Consider the following 20,077-nt stretch of genomic DNA (forward strand, 5'->3'; position numbering starts at 1 on the left):
TTTTTTTTTTTTTTTTTTTTTAAAGGAAATGTGATTTTGAAACTTCTCAGTTCAGTAGTTCTAAATGTTGGGTGTTAATTGTGGAAGAGTCCAAATATCTTTGTCTGGCATCGTCCTAATGCCCCTAAGTGTTTAAGATATGATCCTGATTCTAAAACTTGGTTTTATGCCCGGTTTGCCTCAATATCAAATTGTAAGTATTTGAATACCTATCTTGTTTCAAGTATTGAGTATGTAGTATGATTCTTACTGACAGAGTTTACAATCTAATTGGAGAGACAGGCTAAACTAACTGGACACACTTTAAAAATAACTGCAGGTTGTTTCTTCATTGCTTTTACTACTACAGATGCAAGCTTGCAATAGAGAGTAACAATGGGGTTCTTTTAAAGATAGTGTGTTTAAAGAAAGCATCTTAGGAGGTGACACTGGAGCTGACTGAGTCCTAAATGATGAGAAGGAACAACTTGGGCAGCAATCTAGAATAAGAGCGTTTGATGCAGAGGGAACAGTCAGCACGCAGACCTGAAGAAGGCCTGTGTGGCTGAAGAGTATTTAGTATTTAGTGAAGGTAGGTAGAAACTGGAGAAACCCAGCATTATAAGCAGGAACCTGATCATTCACAGGCCAGGATAACAAGCACCTTAGGGACACTGGGGGATTTATGTAAGAGAGTAACCATCCTATCTCCGTGGCTGATTTGCTGAGAATAAATTCTGGGAGAAGGGCAGAAGCAGGGAGAATAGTACAGAGGTAAGAGATGAAACTATACCGAGAGTAAGATCTGGCAGTAGAGCTAGGGAGACTGTATAGCTTTGAGATACCTTTTTTTTTTTTTTTTTTTTTTTTTTGAGACAGAGTCTTGGCTCTGTCACCCACATTGGAGTACAGTGGTGCAGTCTCAGCCCACTGCAACCTCTGCCTCCCAGATTCAAGCGATTCCCTTGCCTCAGCCTCCCAAGTAGCTGGGATTGCCTAATTTTTGTATTTTTAATAGAGACAGGGTTTCTTCCGGTTGGCCAGGCTGGTCTCGAACACCTGACCTCAAGTGACCTACCCCCCTCCGCCTCCCATAGTGCTGGGTTTATAGGCGTGAGCCACTGTGCCTGGCCGAGAAACATTTTAAAGTTAGAATTTACAGGTCTTGCTGTTAAGACTGCTGCTGTTGGGTTAAGAGGCACACCATCATAAGCAACATTCCACCATTTTTTTTTTTTCAAGGAATACATCTTTTATTTAACCATGAAAAGATTGTTTGAGTTCCTGCTTCTAGGAGAATCCCTGGGGTAGGCACTAGAGTGGGTACACAGGTGGATAAGATGTCATTTCCTGGTTCTGACTTGTGGAAAACACAGAAAATATTTTGGAAAAATCACTTGTAATCCACTAAAATGGGAGGTATTTTGTTGGATAGACAGAGCTCCCACATATGGCTGCACAGTTTGTGCGCTGAACAACCACATTTGGTGGCCCCAGGTTGGCAAGAAGGTTGATGTGAGCAAGCACAGGGGTAGGAAATTCCAGGCGCTCTGGGATGTGCTGCACAAGTCACCATTGGCCAGAACTGTTGTACCCACCTGTGGATGAGTGGAGGGCAAAGGCAGGCTGGGACTAGCTCGCAGGACCTCAGTGCCCGTCAGAGTCACATGCTCTGGATGTGCCTGTGAGGACCTGTTGCAGATTTTTTAGAACCAGAGTGATGTGACTTAGTGGTGCCTAAGAGAATTGATGAGTATAATGGACTCCTTAGGCAGAAAGAGGACCTCTTGGTCCCCTCTTCTGGGAGCATTTTACTCACTGGTTACAGCACATTTCTATGAAGTTTTTTTTCTTTTCTTTCTTTTTTTTTTTTTTTTTTTTTTTCTTTTTTTTTGAGGTTGAGTCTTGCTCTGTCACCTAGTGCAGTGGTGTGATCTCGGCTCACTGCAGCCTCCGTCTCCTGGGTTCAAGGGCTTCTCCTGCCTCAGCCTCCCGAGTAGCTGGGATTACAGGTGCATGCCACTATGCCCAACTGATTTTTGTATTTTTAGTAGAGATGGGCTTCACCATGTTGGCCAGGCCGGTCTGGAACTCCTGACTTCCAGTGATTTGCCTGCTTCGGCTTCCTAAAGTACAGGGATTATAGGCATGAATCACCATGCCTGGCCAAGAAAGTATCTAAAATCACGTTTTTCTGTCTTTCTCCTTTCCTGCCTTCCAGTCCCTAGCACAGTATCTCATAATACGATAGTCGTTGAATGACAAAGTATTGGAGGTAACTTCAAACATGTAAATGGGAAAGTGTGAATGCAAGATTCATACACTCCAAGGTCTTCTGTGGCTTGGAAGGACATGTGACTGACAAAGTCACTAGGTAGGAGGGCCGAGATCCCTTTAGTGACAAGGGAAATATTAAAGATAGAGAGGAGAGTTCCTGGCAGAAAGGTGAGGGCCAAGAGCGCTGAGAGAGGGATTCTGCTGGGAAATGTGGAAGGAGTGCCCTCTTTGAATCAGCAGAGGAGGAGATATCTGCTGGTGGAATTGACAAGAGATTTAGAGATGGATGGGGGTTTGGGAGAGTTACTGCATGAAGTGGAGGAAGGCACCATGTGGTGGCCCTGGAATGACATCCTATTCACTTGGAGGGAAGGAGAGGTAGACAGGATTCCCAGGACAAACAACCTTTTTCAGTACTGCCACAGTTTCTTCTATCTTTTGGGAACAGGGGTTGTGTCAGGAAAGATTACTTTTGGAACATTTTCTTTTATGTTGAAATTTTTAGAAGGCCAATTCTTGCATTCCTGTTTTCCACAGTTAGCAAAAGCAGTTTTCAAATTCAGAATCTTTTAAAGTAACTGTTGTAGTCTGTTTACCTGCCAAAAGAGGGATGGTACTTTCTTTTCGAGTGAAATTGGTGAAAATTTGTCGGCAGTCTTATGTGAATTCATGTATTGCTGATATCCATCTGTGACTTTTATGAACAAATGAATAGTTGCTACAAACTCCAGCAGGCAGTTCCTTTAAAACCACTGCTACCAGGACAAGAAAACATGCTACAGTGGCAGCAAGGCTTGTAAAATCAGTCAATGTTGGTGGTAAAATTATAATGAATTGGTGAGCAACTTATTATTCAGAGTAGTTAAGAAGCCCTGTACTTTTTTGCTAGCCAAGCTGCTGTTATAGGAGTTAACGATTAACGAGGATTTCCATTTGAGCAATGATGGTGAACGATTATGGTGCCATTTTGGCACTTCCAGTTTTTCAGTCTGATTGCCCTCATAGTATAGTTTGCTTTCTTGGAAACTAACATAGTAATACCATGATTTCTCGGTTTTAATGTTTTGAAATACTCCAGCGTGCCTCATATTTCTCTTCAGTTACTTAGTATTTTTAAGAGTAAGGTGTTGCTTACTGCTAATTTCAGATTTAAAAATATAAATTGAATCAGTGGATCCCAAACTTGCTGTGCATTTGAATTAAAGAGGAGCTTTAATTCAAATTAAAGTGGGCAGCATCCCAAGGCTGACTCCAGATGCCCTGAATGGGAATTTCCAGGGACAGAACCTAGGAATCTGCATTCTAAACAGCTCTCTGGACTGATTCTGACACACTAGCTGGCTGGGATGCATTGCTTTCACAAATGCAGATACAGTCCACTCTGATGGAGCTGTTGCTTTGGTACATAGAGTGGCTGACATAGAGTGATTGACTGAGATTGGCGCTTAGAGATTGGTTGAAGCAACCAGAATGGCAGGAAGGGAAGCCCCTGTTTTTTTTTTTTAAATCTCTGTATTATGTGCTGGAAATGTCACATTAATTGCCAGAAAACTTTGAGTAGGAGAAAGCGTTGAGATGGTGACATTTCTAGAGTCAGAAGCACCATTCTTTTGAGGTGTGGAATCTTAAGTTCATCAGTTAGTTTAGTGGTAAATGTGTTGGTCCTATACTGGCTACTGAATAGCGTAAACTGTATAGTACTACTTACCTACATTTATTCTGGATCTGAATGGTGGGATTAGCATACGGTTAACAGATGACTTGTGGGGTGCTTTGGAGGCTGTATACTGAGAGAGCTTCCCAGGAATTCATGCTTTGTGCTCTGCATTTTCACTGAGTTTGCTCATGAAGAATACCTTAATGTTTCTGTCTTTAATGCAGACCCATGGGTGATCTTACCTAGGGGAAATAGATGAATGATGTTTATTCAGCTTGGACAGGTACCACATTTAGAATCTCTATGATTAGTTGAAACCCTGCTCAGATGTTGGCTGTTGAAGTATTTGCCTCAGATTAGTTAGGCTGATACACTTGTTGATCTTTTGGCTCAGCTTCAGTCTCTGAGCATCTCCTCAGTAGTGACCTGTGGAGGAGCAGCCACCTTTTCCCAACCTTAATCAAGTTCTGGCTTTATCATCTGCTGACTTAACTCCACTTAATATTTTTCTTTAAATCAGACCACTTATATTTAAATAAATCGATTTACAAGGAAAATCTTACTAGAACAATAAAGGGGGAAACTAGTGTTGTCTGCTATGAGAAATGGTAAATGTGAAAGTAAATGCTGTGAAAAGAAGATTATTTAATTTTATGTTGATGCTTTTGCCAGTGCTGGCTCTGAGCCTGAGGCTTGCTCTCTTTGTTAAAATGGAGACTAGCACATTTTAGGCAAATGTTGTCCACACAGTAGTGCGATATCATTAGCAAAATGAAAAGAGATTGGAAAGGGAGTAAGTTTTCACTTATTGTTTGATGATGTTAATATTAGAGAGTGTTACCTACTCCATATTGTTGGGAAATACCAGGACAAGTTCTTGAATTTTGTTACATCAGATGTTTAAAGACCTATCTACTGAGGCCAGCCTTAGCCCGAAGAAATAACAGACCTGGAAAATAGAATTTTAGAATCTCATGTTGATCTGTAAAAAGATCACGTAAAACAAATAGCCTTTGTCATCTATCGGTCTGTTATATATTGAGCCACTGTTGATCATTGTGAATGGCATGTGAGTCTGTTGGTGAGGCTTCAGTATAAAACATCTGCCTTTCTCTCAGGCTGTTCACAGATAGGAGTGTCATAAATATGGCTTTTTCGTGACTTAATGAATGTAGCTTTAGTAGAAACACTCCTGTGATCTTATAGCTTTCTCCACTTGCAGATATTACAAATCCTGTGAAATTAACAGCCACACAGATTGCTTGAACTTAATGTTCCTTGATATGCATTGAGGTGATTTGGATTCTTTTAGATGCTAGTGTAAATTATATTTTCTAAAATGTCATTTTATCAGGATGAGCAAATTACTTATATTCATATGAGAAATTACTCCTACTTTTTTGAGCTAAGTAATTGGTTTCAAACAATGTTAGTAGTATAAGAGAAAAAGAAATTTTACTCTGTAAGATCTGATGGACTGGTCCTGGCAAAAATGCTGGTTCTCATTGTTGACAACATTTCACATAGTTCTAACCAGCAACTGCCATCATATAATGACATTGCATCACAAAACAGAGGTTTTACCAGTTAATATAGAACACTTCCCTCCCCTTTTGCTCTCTGATTAACTTAGACCTGGAAAGAAATGGGTTCAGATATTTTTTAATGCATTATTTTATTTGGTTATTAAGTAACTGTTTTTGGATAAAGAAAGAAAATGTGTTTTTTTTTTTTTTTTCTCTTAAGTATGCTAAATTTAAGTCTGCTGACTAATGATAACTTTTTTTTTTTTTTTTTTTTTTTTTTATGAAACGGAGTTTCGCTCTTGTTATCCAGGCTGGAGTGCAATGGCGCGATCTCGGCTCACCGCAACCTCCGCCTCCCGGGTTCAGGCAATTCTCCTGCCTCAGCCTCCTGAGTCGCTGGGATTACAGGCACGCGCCACCATGCCCAGCTAATTTTTTGTATTTTTAGTAGAGACGGGGTTTCACCATGTTGACCAGGATGGTCTCGATCTCTTGACCTCGTGATCCACCCGCCTCGGCCTCCCAAAGTGCTGGGATTACAGGCTTGAGCCACCGCGCCCGGCCTAATGATAACTTTTAATAGTACCTGGTGATTTACAGATAATTTTTGCATGTATTATCTCATTTCCTGTTCTTAACAATCCACTGAATAGATTTTATGCTTAGTTTACAGATCAAAGTTGTAAATTAAATTTCATTGACACAGATAAATTATACCAACCAGGCCATCTTTTTTACCTGCTAACATCGATATATTTTGCGTTGTCATAAGGATGTATACAGCTAAAAGAAAATTCAGACAATATGAATTTCATGTGTAACAAAACTATCATTAGTGACAGATGTTCTAGCTGAAGTAGAATTTTGAGTTTGCTTGGAGAAGTTGAATCAGTATTGTAAACCTGTTACCTCAGAACATTCAGTAATTCAAAGATATAGTGATGATAGGTAGATTATTGATTTAGCATAGTCATTGGATTTCTCTTCTGCCTGTTCTACTTTATTAAATTCTAAATCATAGTAGCTATCTAAAGCCAAACTTCTTCTTTTTGTATGAGACTCATAACATTTTGTAGCTTCTTTAGAGAATTGGCTGACATGTTTATTTCTGCAGTCAGTATAAAGACAAACTTGTTGCAGAGCAGAAAAATTACCTCATGCTTTTGCTTGGAAGACATGTACCAGGTCTTTCTCCAGCAGTTGGAGAATGAGCCAGGGATGGGAGCTAACCAGAACAGGCACGTGAAAACATGAATGCTATCAAAGGTAGACATTAGTTTAACTCTGGAAGGAAATTCCAGGTTGACCCTTTGCCCTAAACTTCTTGTCACCAAGTAACTGTTTTTGGATAAAGAAATAAAAGGTTTTTTCCCCCGCTTATCATTTAATGTTATTAATATTAGAGAGTGATAGCATGACATACAGTGTATTCATTTTTTCTTTGCTACAAATGAAAGAATGCTAATTAAATTTTTCAGATACCTTTCATAGCATCAGATAAAGGGTTATTCTTTCGCAGCTAATATAATTTTATCTTTTTTCCTTAGTTGTATTATAAGCAGGTGTCTTTAAAATACAGTTATATCATTTGTAGGAACAACATTTTAATTTCTAGTTATAAAATGTACTTGTTTTTCCACTTTCTGATATATGTGCTTTTATGAATGTCTGTGCCTTTGGGACTGCTTTAAAAAGGAAGTAAACTAGCAATGGTGTGATTCATGCATTTAACAAAATTTATTGGGTGTCCAATATGTGCTAGGCATTGCCCTCCACTGAGGTAGAAAAGCAGTGTCTATGATTTCATGCACCTAATATTCCAACTGGCTGAGGTGGAGAGAGAAAAATGAAATTGAGTGAAATCATATTATTTTAGGTAGTGATTAATGATAGGAATAATGTGAGAGAAAATGACTGGGACTGGCAACTTTAAGTAAGGCTAGTCAAAGAAAGCCTCTCCCTGGAGTGATGTTTAAACTCAGTGATGAAAGAGAGCCAGCCCATTTGAAGATGTAGAGGACAAGTGCTTCACATAGAGGAAATAGCAAGTGCAAAGATCCTTAGGTAGAAGTGGTCTTGGAAGAAAGGCCAGTGAGGATGCTGGAGGAAAGGGGTCCAAGTTGAAGTTGGAGAAAGTGGGGCCAGGACCAGATGACACTGAGCCCTGCAAGCCATGAGAAGAATCAGGATTGGACGGTACAGGCAATACAAGGTCGCATGAGGATTTTGTGCCAGAAGTGTTAATGATCAGATGTTTGCTGTATGGAACACAGGGGGCAAATGTGGAACCAGGGAGACGAGTTAGTGAGCTGTTTCGTACTAGTTAAGGTGAGAGCTGGATCAGGAGAGAAAGCTTAGATTAGGATTGTAGCAGCAGGAGCAGAGAAGTATGAACAGAATTAAAATCTGCATCGGAAGTGTAAAGCCAGCAGGGCTTGCTGATGGACTGGGAAAGGAAGGGAGGAGGAATGACATGGGGTTCTTGGCTCAAGCAACTGGATGAATGTACTTGAGCTTATGGATCAGGAGGTTGTTCTTTCAGTTTGTATATGGGCATTTGTTTTTAATGAAGTGCACTGACCTGAATGAAAAGTGTTGATGTATTATATTAAGTCTTCAGGCATTTTCTAAAGATTATAGGAGAAGAAAATAATTATTGCAGTGATGCCAAGTTTGGGGGTCATTTTTTCTTTGCAGTTTTTTAATGTTACTATAATCTAGTCATATAAGCCAGGAAACAAAAGAAAATGTGTGCACTTTCCTGGGACTTGTCAAGTATTCATTGGTTAATTGTGAAAATTTATTGACTAACAAAAAGCACTACCTTTCAGTTTGTTTTTAATTTTTAAAATAAAATACATTGTAAAAGAAAGAAATTAACCAACAAGAGAATAAGTATGCAGTCAGAATGAACAAAGGTCCTTCATCTTACCTTTCAGGGGTACAGTTGGACATAATCTTAGAGGGTTCCTAGACCCTAGACAAAGTAATATTTACCAGCATATTTTCCCCTCACATGCAAAACAGTAGATTCATTGTGAATTTACATTTTTTAACTTAATAATCTAAACTATTTTTTCATGTTAATAAATATTGTTCTGCTGTAGTCTTTTTAAGGATTGCCTTTTATTCCACTTTATTAATGTATTTTAATTCATTTAACCTGACTCCTATTGATGGACATTTAGATTTTCAGTGTTGCATTACTGTATACAGTACTCAAAGGGCTGTCCTTCTTTGGGAATGTCTGTCAGTATTTCAGCATATTGATTCGCCACATGGAGCCCTGGTCACAGTGCCCTCCAGGTTTGTACTACTGTGATTTGATGAACTACTTCAACAGTTCTGATTTGGGTTGCCAGAATAATAAGGTAGTGAAAATGTGAGTTTCTGGCAACATCCATCTATCTGTCTGACTGTCTATCTAAAGATATATTTATATATATGAATTATTTACAGTGTATATATGTATCAGAACATTACATTGTACTATATATATAGAACTAGGGAAAAACAGTAGGGATTTTCTTTTTTTTAAAAAAAAGACGATAAAAATTAAGCAAGACATTGTTTTTTATATATATACATATATATATATATACACATATATATATATGTATATATATATATTTATTTAATATTCACCAGTGTCACACTTGAAGTGCCTGCTACATACAGAAATCATTAGCTATTATAGGATGGCCATGCTTCAGCTTTAAAGGAGACATTTCAGGATGTAAATCCGTATTTTATTTATGTCTTCTAAAAAGTATTACTCCTGACAGTCATTTCACAAGACAAATTTGTACATTGACTATTTAAGATAAACACACCTGTGATTGCAACCCTACTAAGCTGTGGTCTTACATATGACCAGAAGAGGGAGTTTTTATCACTTCTTGAGGCTGTGGTACCTACTACCTGACTGAAATAATTCCTCTGATGTATGTACTAGTCCAAATCCATAAAACAAACTGGTTTGGAAGGGGCCCAATAGCTAAATTTAGCTATTTCCCTCATCCCACATTGTGTGTGTGAAAATCCCAGTCATGAGGTTTACTTCAAAGTAATTTTATACCTTTTCATCTTGTGCATTTGAATGTTAAAAACAAAAAAGAAAAGATAATCATTTCCATTTAAAAAAAATTAAAATACAAACAGTAAGCCCCTAAGATAGAGTTCACACAAGATAGAGTTCTTGATTTGTATTCTTTTCAGGTCCAAAATAAACTTTGGAATGAAATTTGTTTCATTGCCTTTTGTGCTTGATAGATACATTTTTAAAAGGTTGTTAGAACTTCCTTTATTTTTATTGAGACAGAGTCCTGTTCTGTCGCTCAGGATGGAGTGCAGTGGTGTGATCTTGGCTCACTGCAAAGTGATTCTCGTGCCTCAGCCTCCTGAGTAACTGTGATTACAGGCTTACGCCACCACACCCAGCTAATTTTTGCATTTTTAGTAGAGACAGAGTTTTGCCATGTTGGCCAGGCTGGTCTTGAACTCGACCTCAAGTCATCCTCCTGCCTCAGCCTCCCGAAGTGCTTGGATTATAGGTGTGAACCACTGTGCCTGGCCTACAACTTCTGATACTGAAGATTTGTAGTGAGCTTTAGAGGGTTAAGATGTTATTTTGCCAAAGTACCTAATAGGCCTTTTTCAGTGTTACTGAATGGTGGTCCGTTGCGCTACTTGTGTCTCAGTCTGCTTAGCCAAGCAAATGAAGAGAGTAATAACAGTCAAGTTATACTTGTTTCTGTAATACTAGAATTTCTTTTCTTTTCTTTTTTTTTTTTTTTTTTTTTTTTGAGAAAGGGTCTCACTCTATTGCCTAGTCTAGAGTGTAGTGGCGCAGTCGTGGCTCACTGTAACCCCTACCTCCTGGGCTCAAGCAGTCCTCCCACCTTGGCCCTTCCAGTAGCTGGAAGCACAGGCATGCACCACCACAGCTAGCTAATTTTTGTATTTTTTGTAGAGGTGGGATTTCACTGTGTTGCCCAGGCTGGTCTCAAACTCCTGAGCTCAAGCAGTCCACCTGCCTCGGCCTCCTGAAGTGCTGGGATTACAGGTGTGAACCACCGCACTCAGCCAGAATTTTGTATTTCTTTAATTTTCTTCAGCTACCTTCACAGTGCATTTTTATAGCAAAAATTTGTTAGACCTGTTTCTTTATAGATTTTTGAATGGCATATGAATATATTAAATATATACACTTACATTTTTATATAAATATACAAATGTAATCATCTCCAGCGTACTATTTTCAGTGCAGCCTACTTTTTCTTATTTCTTTGGCTCTTTCAACTTCCCTGCCTTCTCTAACTAGCAGTCCTCTGTGTGCTATAAACCATACATACTCATTTTTAGTATGTAACTCAGTATGCATCCATCTATATTTTTCTCATGCTTCTAACTATACTGGCACATAGAATTATGTATTTTATGAGTAGGGGCTTTTGGTGATAGTTTTACAAAAAAAAAAAAAATGGATCCTATTCGCACTTCTGCTTCTTTTTTACTCAACAATACCTGATGTAAATTCATGGACAGCCCTGGATAACACTAATCCCCTCTTTTTAATGGTTGCATACTACTCTAAGGTGTCACTGTGCTGTAGCTTCCTCCGCCAGGCACTTTGTGGACACTGATTTTGTTTCTTGCCTTTTGCCTCTGTGAACCAAACAGCAGTAACCACTGTGGTACATACATACCTAATTACTGGTGGTTTAGTTTCTATGGGGTATAGTCTCAGGAAGGGATTCCTGGGTCATAAAAGGTAGTTATTTGCAGTGCTAATAGCTGCTGCTGCTGGATTGGTTTCCAAAAAGACTGTAATACTTTATATCTCTACCAGCCACTATGAGAGTATCTCCAAAGGAGTAGGTGTTGTATTTATTTTTCTAAGCTTCCATTTATTTTTCTAAAGCTTTTTACAATGTTCCTTAAACACACACACACATACACACACAAACATGATTAATTTTAATTTGAAGTAAATTTCTCAAACAAGCACGAGTCTGGGTAATATTTACTAATATGAGACGATCTTTCAAAATGAGTGATTATTTCTAAAAATATTCATTTAAATAATTACAGGCAGTTTTCCTGGTATCTGTGGGAAATTTCATTCTGTATGAAATCTTACATGCTAGGATTCTTCTCTGCAAAATGTGAGGCCTCCTGGATGGTAACAGTTTTGAGTGTGATTAATGCAAGTCCAAGGAAAAACTACAGCCAGTTTTATTTCTGATCTTGCTATCCTCTTTGCTTTTGGTATGATTGGTCACCTTTTAACAGTGTTCATTGTGTGTTTCAAATAATGACTGGGCTGAGGTCAAACTGGGGTTAACTCAAAGCCTGTGTAAATCAAGCCATGAAGATATATTTTATTTGCCTGCCTTACAAACATGAAGTGTGGCTGAGCCCTGAAGAGCCATCCACCAAAAGATCAGCTAGAGGAAGGCTGCTGCATGGTTTTAGCCCCCAAGATGAATTATCCCCTTTTAAATTTCATCCCCCACCTCTCCTAATCCAGTGTGAGTACCTAATGAGCGCTGGATAATAACATAGCAACATTTCTAGGTGAAGCTAATCTGATTCTGGATAGCAGGCTTCCAGGCCTACAACTGAATGAATTGCCCGGTATTTCCAAGTTTGAAAATACTTTTTTCTCCTTTCAAGTGCTCCTTGGCAGCAGGTAAGGAATGTTAAAGCTCCTGTAAGTGCCAATTAAGACCAATTATAACTCGCCTGGCCTGCTGAGACAGTGAGGTGGAGTTAGTGGAGACTTGTATTCCTGTAAAATGGAGAACTGGCTTTCACCAGTGACAGGAGCACAGTATTTCAGAACTGCTAGCAACTTGTTTGTTGCCCTCCAAAACACTGAATGACACCTCTGCTGCTTCTCAAGGATTCAGTTTAGGAAATCCCAAAATTTGTAGGGGACTTGACTACTTTCTTTAATAGAAACCTCAGTTTTTCTCTTTTACTCTAACTCTTCTTTCCTGTCATCTATTCAGTTTCTCCTTGGTTGTAATCATAATAGCTAACATTTGCTGAACATTTAACAAGTGCTGGGCATTGCATTACCTGTGTTATCTCATTTACTACTCACTGTGCCAGGCTTGTTGGAAGCGACAATATCAGCCCTCAGCTCTCCAGAGTCTCTCGCCCAAGGCTGTACAACTGGAAGTGCTCAGACTGCAGGCTGGCTGCCCCCTGAACCCAAACCTTGAGTGCTCCGCCTAGCATCCTGCAGGTTTGCTTCTTTGCTGCGAATAGCCTAATGCACAGAAGAATTTTTGTCAGTTCAAAACTCCCCTTTGTGTACTAGGATGAAATTGACATGTGTACACCATCCAAACCACAACTGATACATATAATTTTTGGTCAGTGAGGCACGGATGTTATTCTATTAAGATGATATTTTAGTCTAGTCTTTTTTAAGTCTTCAGTCGTAAGTTTTTTCTTAGGAAAAAAAGAGATACGACCATGTCCCCAGACCTAGACATTTATATCTGAGCCATCATATCAAAATAAATTTTATTTGGATAGGATATTGGGAAATGTTTTGAAGAAAATCATGATAATACAAAAGGCAAAAGAAAATTATGATTATGCTTTATAAGCAGAAAAAGCAGTATTTGTTTAAACATTTTATTGAGGGCATTACGAGGGGTACATGTGAGTGTTAAAACTTTAATCTGAGCTTTATTCTCAGTTTCTATGTATTTGTCTATATTATTGGTGTACAAAATTATATTTTCCTGGCTTATATGACTATTCATCTGTTTTTTGATGTAGGCCTTAAAGATAAGTTAAAATAATTTTTCTCTTATTTATACATGAACTTAAATGTAGATGTGTGTTTGTAGCATTTAAGAACATTTGCTAAAATTCACCCGGGTTTTCTTCAGGGTTGCAGAAAACCTTGATTCTTAGAACTGTCTTGGATTGGCTGACTCTCATAATGATACTTTTCCCCACTGGTACAATCACTATGTATGAAAGGGAATGTTAGAAAGGCAAGCATTTGTACTAGGAGGTCAGCAAGGACTCTGGTATCCCCTGTCGTACAGGTGCAGTGATAGGGAAGTGAGGTTTAGCTGAAGAAAGATCGTCCTACCTCTTTCTTTTCTGCCATTGATGGCATTAAGGAGGACTCCTCATCTACCCTTGCAGAGAGGGCAGGTGAAGTGGAGTGAATAATACTAAGAACTGTGGAAATCAGGTTGCACAGCCATAGAATTTTTTTTTCTAGCTTACGAAAAGCTTCTGTGAATTAACTTAAAAGTCTTATTTTCAATAATGAGCTTTTGAAAAGATTTGGAAGATGTATCCTCATCCTGTGCTTCTAAGGTTTGCCAATGGCTCTTCGCTTCTGTTCTTCTAGCATCTTTTCAGGACTACCATAGTTTTGGATTATATGAATGTGACTGTAAAGAATCTGGAAAAAAAAATGTGGGTTTTAGAAAACCCCTGGATCTTAGTATTGCTGACATGGTTGGGATCTGAGTGCTTGGGAAAATAGAGCAGTGCAGCTACTGTTCTTTTGTTTTAGTCAGTTTAGAATTTGGTCTAATAGACATTTTCATCCCTCAGAACTCTTCCCCACCCCTTTCAGGCTAAATCATTTCCACACATATAATTCAGGACTTTTGCCAAACATTCTGTGTGGGGTGATGGGATTCTGTAGAAGAATCTTTTCCCACTTCCTTTGACACTTAGAAGAGTTCATTCTGAACTATCAGGTATCTAGATCATTATCATCATAAAACTCAGATCACTGGGCAGTTTTTGCATGTCACGTGTGGGGATTTTTTTGGCGTTGTTGTTGTTGTTGTTTTATTAGAACTCTGTCAGCTGGGCTAGAGTGCTGTGTGCAGTCGTAGCTCACTGCAGCCTCAAACTCCTGGACTCTTGCCTCAGCCTCCCAGGTAGTTGGGATTACAGGCATTAGCTGTTACACCCCATTCATTCCATGTCTATTTTACGGTAAGATTTGTTGATTGGGCAGAGAGAAGGAACGTGATAGGGATGAGGTAGTGAAACAGGCCAGAAAGACACTGTATTCATGGGGGCACTCAGTGAAAGAAATTCTTGGATTTAAAAGTATGAAAGCTTTAGTCAGCCCTCCAATGATTGAACACCAAACTGGAGAATCAGGTGGATATGAAAGTATACATATTTTAGAAATATGCATAGAAAGTAGGTTAAGATTTTGTGTTACTAGATTTAGGAAAGAGTATGCTTAGGAATAATAAACTTGTTAAAAAATTTTAGCAAGTATACATAGTATAGGAGAAATAAAATGTGGAAAAATGCTGCAGGTATTTTATAGAAATGTTTAAGACCTTTAGGTCTACGAAGATGTGAAATGTAAATTTTTAAATAAATCATGTAAGTTTTGTAATATACCTGGTAGTAGTAGCTGTGTCTGTTTAAGGGCATTCAGAAAAAAAATCAGAAAGTATAGTCATTTGCATTTTAGCAGGTTAAATTTAAAATTCCATCTTCCCCAGTTTTGACAAGTTGCCTTTCAAATAGAAAGATTAATATACAACGGCCAGGACGCCTTGTATGACCATATTAGATGAAATTAGACTCCACCCCCTGTTTTCTGTTGATCTGCCAGGACCTTTGTAGTTCAAGTGCTTTTTACAGTAGTAGCAAATGTTACATAAGCCCAAACATGGAGCATATTTGGAGTTGGTGGGCAGACCCAAATCATGATGCAAGCCTGCAGTAGCAAGTGTGCAATGAAGCACAACCAAATTCTGTGAATGGAAGGAAGCGAGACGCCTCTCCAAAGCAGCCCTTCTGCGCAGGAGCTGAAAGCTCCACTGGGTAAGTTTTCTGAGGCAGTTTTCAGAGGCTGGGCTTGGCTCAGGGCCCAGCTCTGGATGAGCCTGTGGACGGTGGGGTAGGTCTTTGCTAACCTTACATAGAAGCAAGGAGAGTTTGGAAGAGTTTGTGCAGGCCTCTTTCCTCCTGGTGTTTGTCTTGCCCTGCCAGCAGGCCAGGAGGGCTGTGCTGCTCAAGTAGTGGAGGGAGGGAGCCTGCAGAGCTAGGGGATCAGAGTGGGTAATTGCAACCACAGGGATTAGCTGCTGCAAGCTGTCCACAGGAGCCATTCTGAAATGTCATTTGAGTGATCTGGCCAAAGTTCAGACACAGACAGGAGTCGAGTTTGTTATTAACTCCAACAAAATGCTGAGGTTTGCACCAAACAGTTCCCATATCTCAAAACAGAGAGAGCATTGGTTACGTCGCTCTCTAAAAATGGAGGAGCGTTGTAACACGCTTTAACTATTTTTTATCTTACTTGTGGTAAGTGAGGTTTCATGACAGGCAGTTTGCAGTGTTTCCTGTAGAATGTGTTTGAAAGCTGTTTTGTCAGATACTTCAATCCCACAGCAAAGTTTCAAACAGAACACTGTGTCAAGAGGAAGAACAACTTCAAAATACAAACAGTAACCCTGGGAAGTCATTCAATAACTTAAATTGAGTGTATAAAAATTTAATTATGGACCGACTGCCAGAAAAGATTATTTTTTTTTTTCAGTTGTGTTATTAAGGTAGCCAACAGAGCTAAGCTGATTCTTCTTGGGTGGACGGGAAGGCTGCTGTCAATGTTAACCTTACCTGTCTTCAGACCTTCTGTCTTCATGCAGGAAGTGAGGTGTCAGTTGAGTTCTTTAGTTTTCAGGGGATTCAAATTTCATGCCTTCTGCAATAATGAGCTTGACCGGATGGTTTTAATTGAGATTGAAATTTAGCTTCCCCATTGTAGGACTTTAAATACAAATAGATCTTAACCCTTTAAATCAAATTGCTGTGGATTCTCTATAGTTGGTTTTTCTTAAAACTCTTGTCGGACAGTTTAGGTTCATTGTTTCTGCATGTCACTTCTGATGTTTTATTAGTTGACAACCCTGGGCTGTAGGTGCAGCAGATAGTGTTTCTGTCTTCAGGAAAAAAAAAAAAAAAAAAAAAAAAAAAACGTGTGTGGTAGACCCGTTGAAAACATTGGCATTCCTGAGCAATTAATCACTCATTCCTTATTAACAGAAGGTAGAATGAAGGAAGCTTTTAGGCTGTGTTCAAAATGTTAGGTTTTTCTTATTTCCATATTCTGGTCTTCAGGTCTTCTGCCCTCCTCACCTAGAATAAAGTGATATAAAAAGGATATAAAACTAGTGGAAATAAGGATTGTGACAGGCTCAGTGAAGCACGTTTCAGCAGATGGTTTTGTCATTTTGTTGCACCTTAAAGAGTTGCTCTTGTTTGTTGGACTGGGAAGTTGGTGATCCCTGTTGGGATTCCTACACAGAAATTCATGTCTTAAAAGACAAAACACAAACAACCAAACAAAAACAAGACAACTCCTCTAATTCGAGTTTTACCCTGTACCGTTTAGTCTCTCTCTTTTCATGTGTATGTAAAAATTGGATTGAAGTGGTAATGACTGTGTTTTTTTTCTTTACTTGTCTTTTTGCATTTGATAATAGCCCATATGTTTCATTTGGGAAAAATGGCGACTTAGAGCAAAATGCAACTATAGAGATACTTGTGTAAGGACTGAGTATGTTTGATGCTAAACTACACATAATATAACATTTTGGAAGGCTAAACTTGTAAAGGTAAATTGCTGAAATTCTAAGGTGTTTTTTTTCCCTAACACATAGAGGAATAAATCAGAAGTAGATAGGCTAGTGGATTTTCATTCGGACTCTCTTTTTTTCTTCTCACATGTTGGTATCTGAGGAATAGAAACAGTTCAAATGAATGATGGTGTGAGAGAAAGAAAGGGGAGTGAAATTTTACAAAATCATGTCTATTACTCAGTGAAGTCATGTTTGTTTCAGGCAGGGTGATTTATTGCTCTACCCTGTCAGCATCATTTGGGTAACACTGTGCTGAGGATAACAGAGAGAAGTCCTTATGGCTGTTAGCAAAGTAGAAGTGTCAGCCAGCATGTCATTCATTGTGTGGTGTCTATAGTCAGAAACGGTGACAGCAAGATTACAGAGGTGGCATAAACGGTTGGTCGTGTTATGCTCAACAGCAACAGCAACCTTTTCCCAAAAGGTACTTTCCCTAAGTGTGTGTATGCCTGTGTTAGAGAGGATGATAACCCTTGGGTCAAAAGTCTGCACCTTGAACCAGGATTGCAGGAGCACAGGAAGGGCACCCTTCAGGAACTTAACTGATCACTCCGACCACTCTGTTTTATTTAAGACAAGCTGTTTTATGGGGGGGGGGAAAAAAAAAAGGAATGTTACATTCACAGCTGAGGCGATCACCTATTTTAACATTCTGTACATTCTCTTTTTCGCTATCATTCCATCTTTTTCAATAAAACATTTGTATTAATTTTTTAAAAGCCCTTTTACAAATGTTTGCAAAGAGCTACAAGTTAAGCAGGCAGGGAAGGAGTATCCCCCAGATAGTCAATAAGTTTTTCATATTTCTCACATACTTGAAAGCAGAGTTCAGAAAGAAGAGTCCTCTTGGGAAGAATTCCTGGCAAGAGGATTGTTTGAGGTTGCCATATTTCTGCTCCTTTCTTAGCAACATTATTTACAATCCATTCACGCCTGTCCCTTCCCCCACCAGAGTGGAGTCGTTCTCCCTTGTAATCTGCCCTTTGTGATCTGTTCTCTTTCATGCAGCCAGTGTGAATGGGTATGCTGTAGTGCACGCTCTGCCCAGAGACGTGGAAATGCCAAGAGACCCGAATACTTTAGTGGGGCCTTTATTTCTGTCATAAAGCACTGACTTGAAGAGCTTGATAATTTGATTAGGACCTTTGGTGAAAAGTTGTTTCAAGTGGCCCAAGTGCTATAAATGACTCTCTTTTCTGCACTTTCCCCTTACGTTTTAATTTAAAAGCACCTCCGCATTACAGGGAGGAGAGATGAATTTGGCAGAGGTAGCAGTTGGAGACTAATTTGTTAGGGCAGCCAGTGTTGAAATCATCCTTTTCAGTTAAATCTCTCTAGTGGAAATGATGCCGAGTGCTTTGTGGTAAGGACTTTTTCTTTCTCAGTGTTTTGCAGTGCCATTTGTAACCCACCTAAGCATGCTCTGAAGTTGCCTCCCAGCCCCAATTTTGGCTAATTGTCCTTTGAGACACTGCATGTCAGAGGTCAGTTCTGAATTCCCTAACTTGAGATTTGAATATTCCAGGAACAGTCCCACCAACTTGCTTCCTTTTCAGCAATTAGACTACACTCAGCTCTCTCTGGAATAGTTTCATCAAGTGCCTTGGGGAACCTAAAGAAATTGGATCAAAGATAAAGCAGATTTAGGATTAAAAAGAACCTGTGACAACAGAGTGGATGGAGTAGGATCGTGTTTGCTTTTCAGGCCACATGTGAGTGCTTTTAAGAAGAATAAGAAAATTTAGAGGAAAAAGTTGACAATAACGAAAGTAGTAAGGAAATATTAAATGCTTAATGTTCATATGTAGTCCATGGTGTGATTTTTTTTAAGGGTATACTAAGTATTTTTTAATATGAGAAAAAATATATGTACTGTATATATAAAACTTCTACATCAAATGCAAAGTCATTCTTTTTGAGATATTATTACTTGGGATAATGCTAAATTAGTGCCTACTCAGCCACTGACTTTTTAAAATATATTAAGTAAATAATAGTCTAGATACTGTGCAGATTTGGAAAAGGATCCAAAATATGTTTTAGTTGTGAATAATGAAAGTTTAGGGAAAGCACTAGTGTGCAGCAAAGTAGATGTGTAAGAAAGAAGTGCTGAGATTTTTTTTTTTTTTTTTTAATGCAGTCTTAATTTCTAGTCTGCCTCAGGTCCCACTCTTGGGTGTTTTCTTAAGGAGTAATAATCCTTGTGGAAGACACATGATACCAATTGACATCTCACGAATTGTGTTTGGTGGCCTGGAAATGGAGTATGACAGTTTGGATTAATTGGGATCTGTATAATAACAAGCTCCAGTTATTTTTCAACCTGGACGTAAAAATAAACTGTAAATAATTTTGTGAAGGGACAGCGTAATGAATGACCTAAAGTTTTTAAACTGAGCTTTTGTTACTTACTGTGACTGACCAAAGACTGTGTGTGTTTACCTATGTTTTACATTTTATAGCCATGTATAACCTTGATTATTGAAAGTCCTTGCTTTAAATGGACATTATCATGGGATGTTTGTGGAATGGAGCTGTCAGAAAGCATGAAATTGTGCATTCCTTGAAGCATGCGTTGGTATTTTTCATAAGATCTGTCCATGTAAAGTGCACACTGTTTAACGTTTACTGACTGAGTCTATCCAAAAGTGTGAGTTTCATTTAAAGAAAAATATGTGGGTTTTACTTAGAAAATCTGCCCCAAATTTCCACCTTTGACTCTGTAAACTGAATTTGAGACTTGATCTTCATTTTATTCTACCTGCAGTTCTTCCTGAGTGTCTCCTGAGTTCTGTGAGGAAAATGAGCCATCCTTTTATTTGTAAATAAGTTTAACTTGAATGAATATTCTGTTTGGTATGAATATGCTAATGTTTAAATGAATTCTTAAAATTGTTCCCCTGAGCTCTTAAATTAGAAGAGATTGATTATCTTCCTGAAATGGCATATAAAAATATGTAAACTAAATCCTTACC

At 38.6% G+C, this 20,077-nt stretch overlaps 1 protein-coding gene across 11 annotated transcripts in view; it reads left to right on the forward strand.

Annotated features, from left to right (window-relative positions):
* ATXN7 (ataxin 7) overlaps window positions 1-20,077 on the forward strand; it is a 138,474-nt gene that overhangs the window by 87,757 nt on the left and 30,640 nt on the right. Inside the window, exon 1 of one of the 11 annotated variants that reach the window (XM_032290387.1) lies at window positions 10,473-15,282. The exons of 9 other annotated variants lie outside the window; for them this stretch is intronic. In XM_032290387.1, coding sequence (XP_032146278.1) covers window positions 15,219-15,282 — 64 coding nt within the window. In that variant the 5' untranslated portion in view covers window positions 10,473-15,218. Of the gene's footprint in view, window positions 1-10,472; window positions 15,283-20,077 lie in introns of those variants that run through there. One more of the 11 variants, XM_032290388.1, reaches the window with a different exon arrangement.

This window comes from Sapajus apella, unplaced genomic scaffold (assembly GCF_009761245.1).
Source record: "Sapajus apella isolate SASKATOON/1434 unplaced genomic scaffold, GSC_monkey_1.0 scaffold23, whole genome shotgun sequence".
NCBI classification, from domain to species: domain Eukaryota; kingdom Metazoa; phylum Chordata; class Mammalia; order Primates; family Cebidae; genus Sapajus; species Sapajus apella.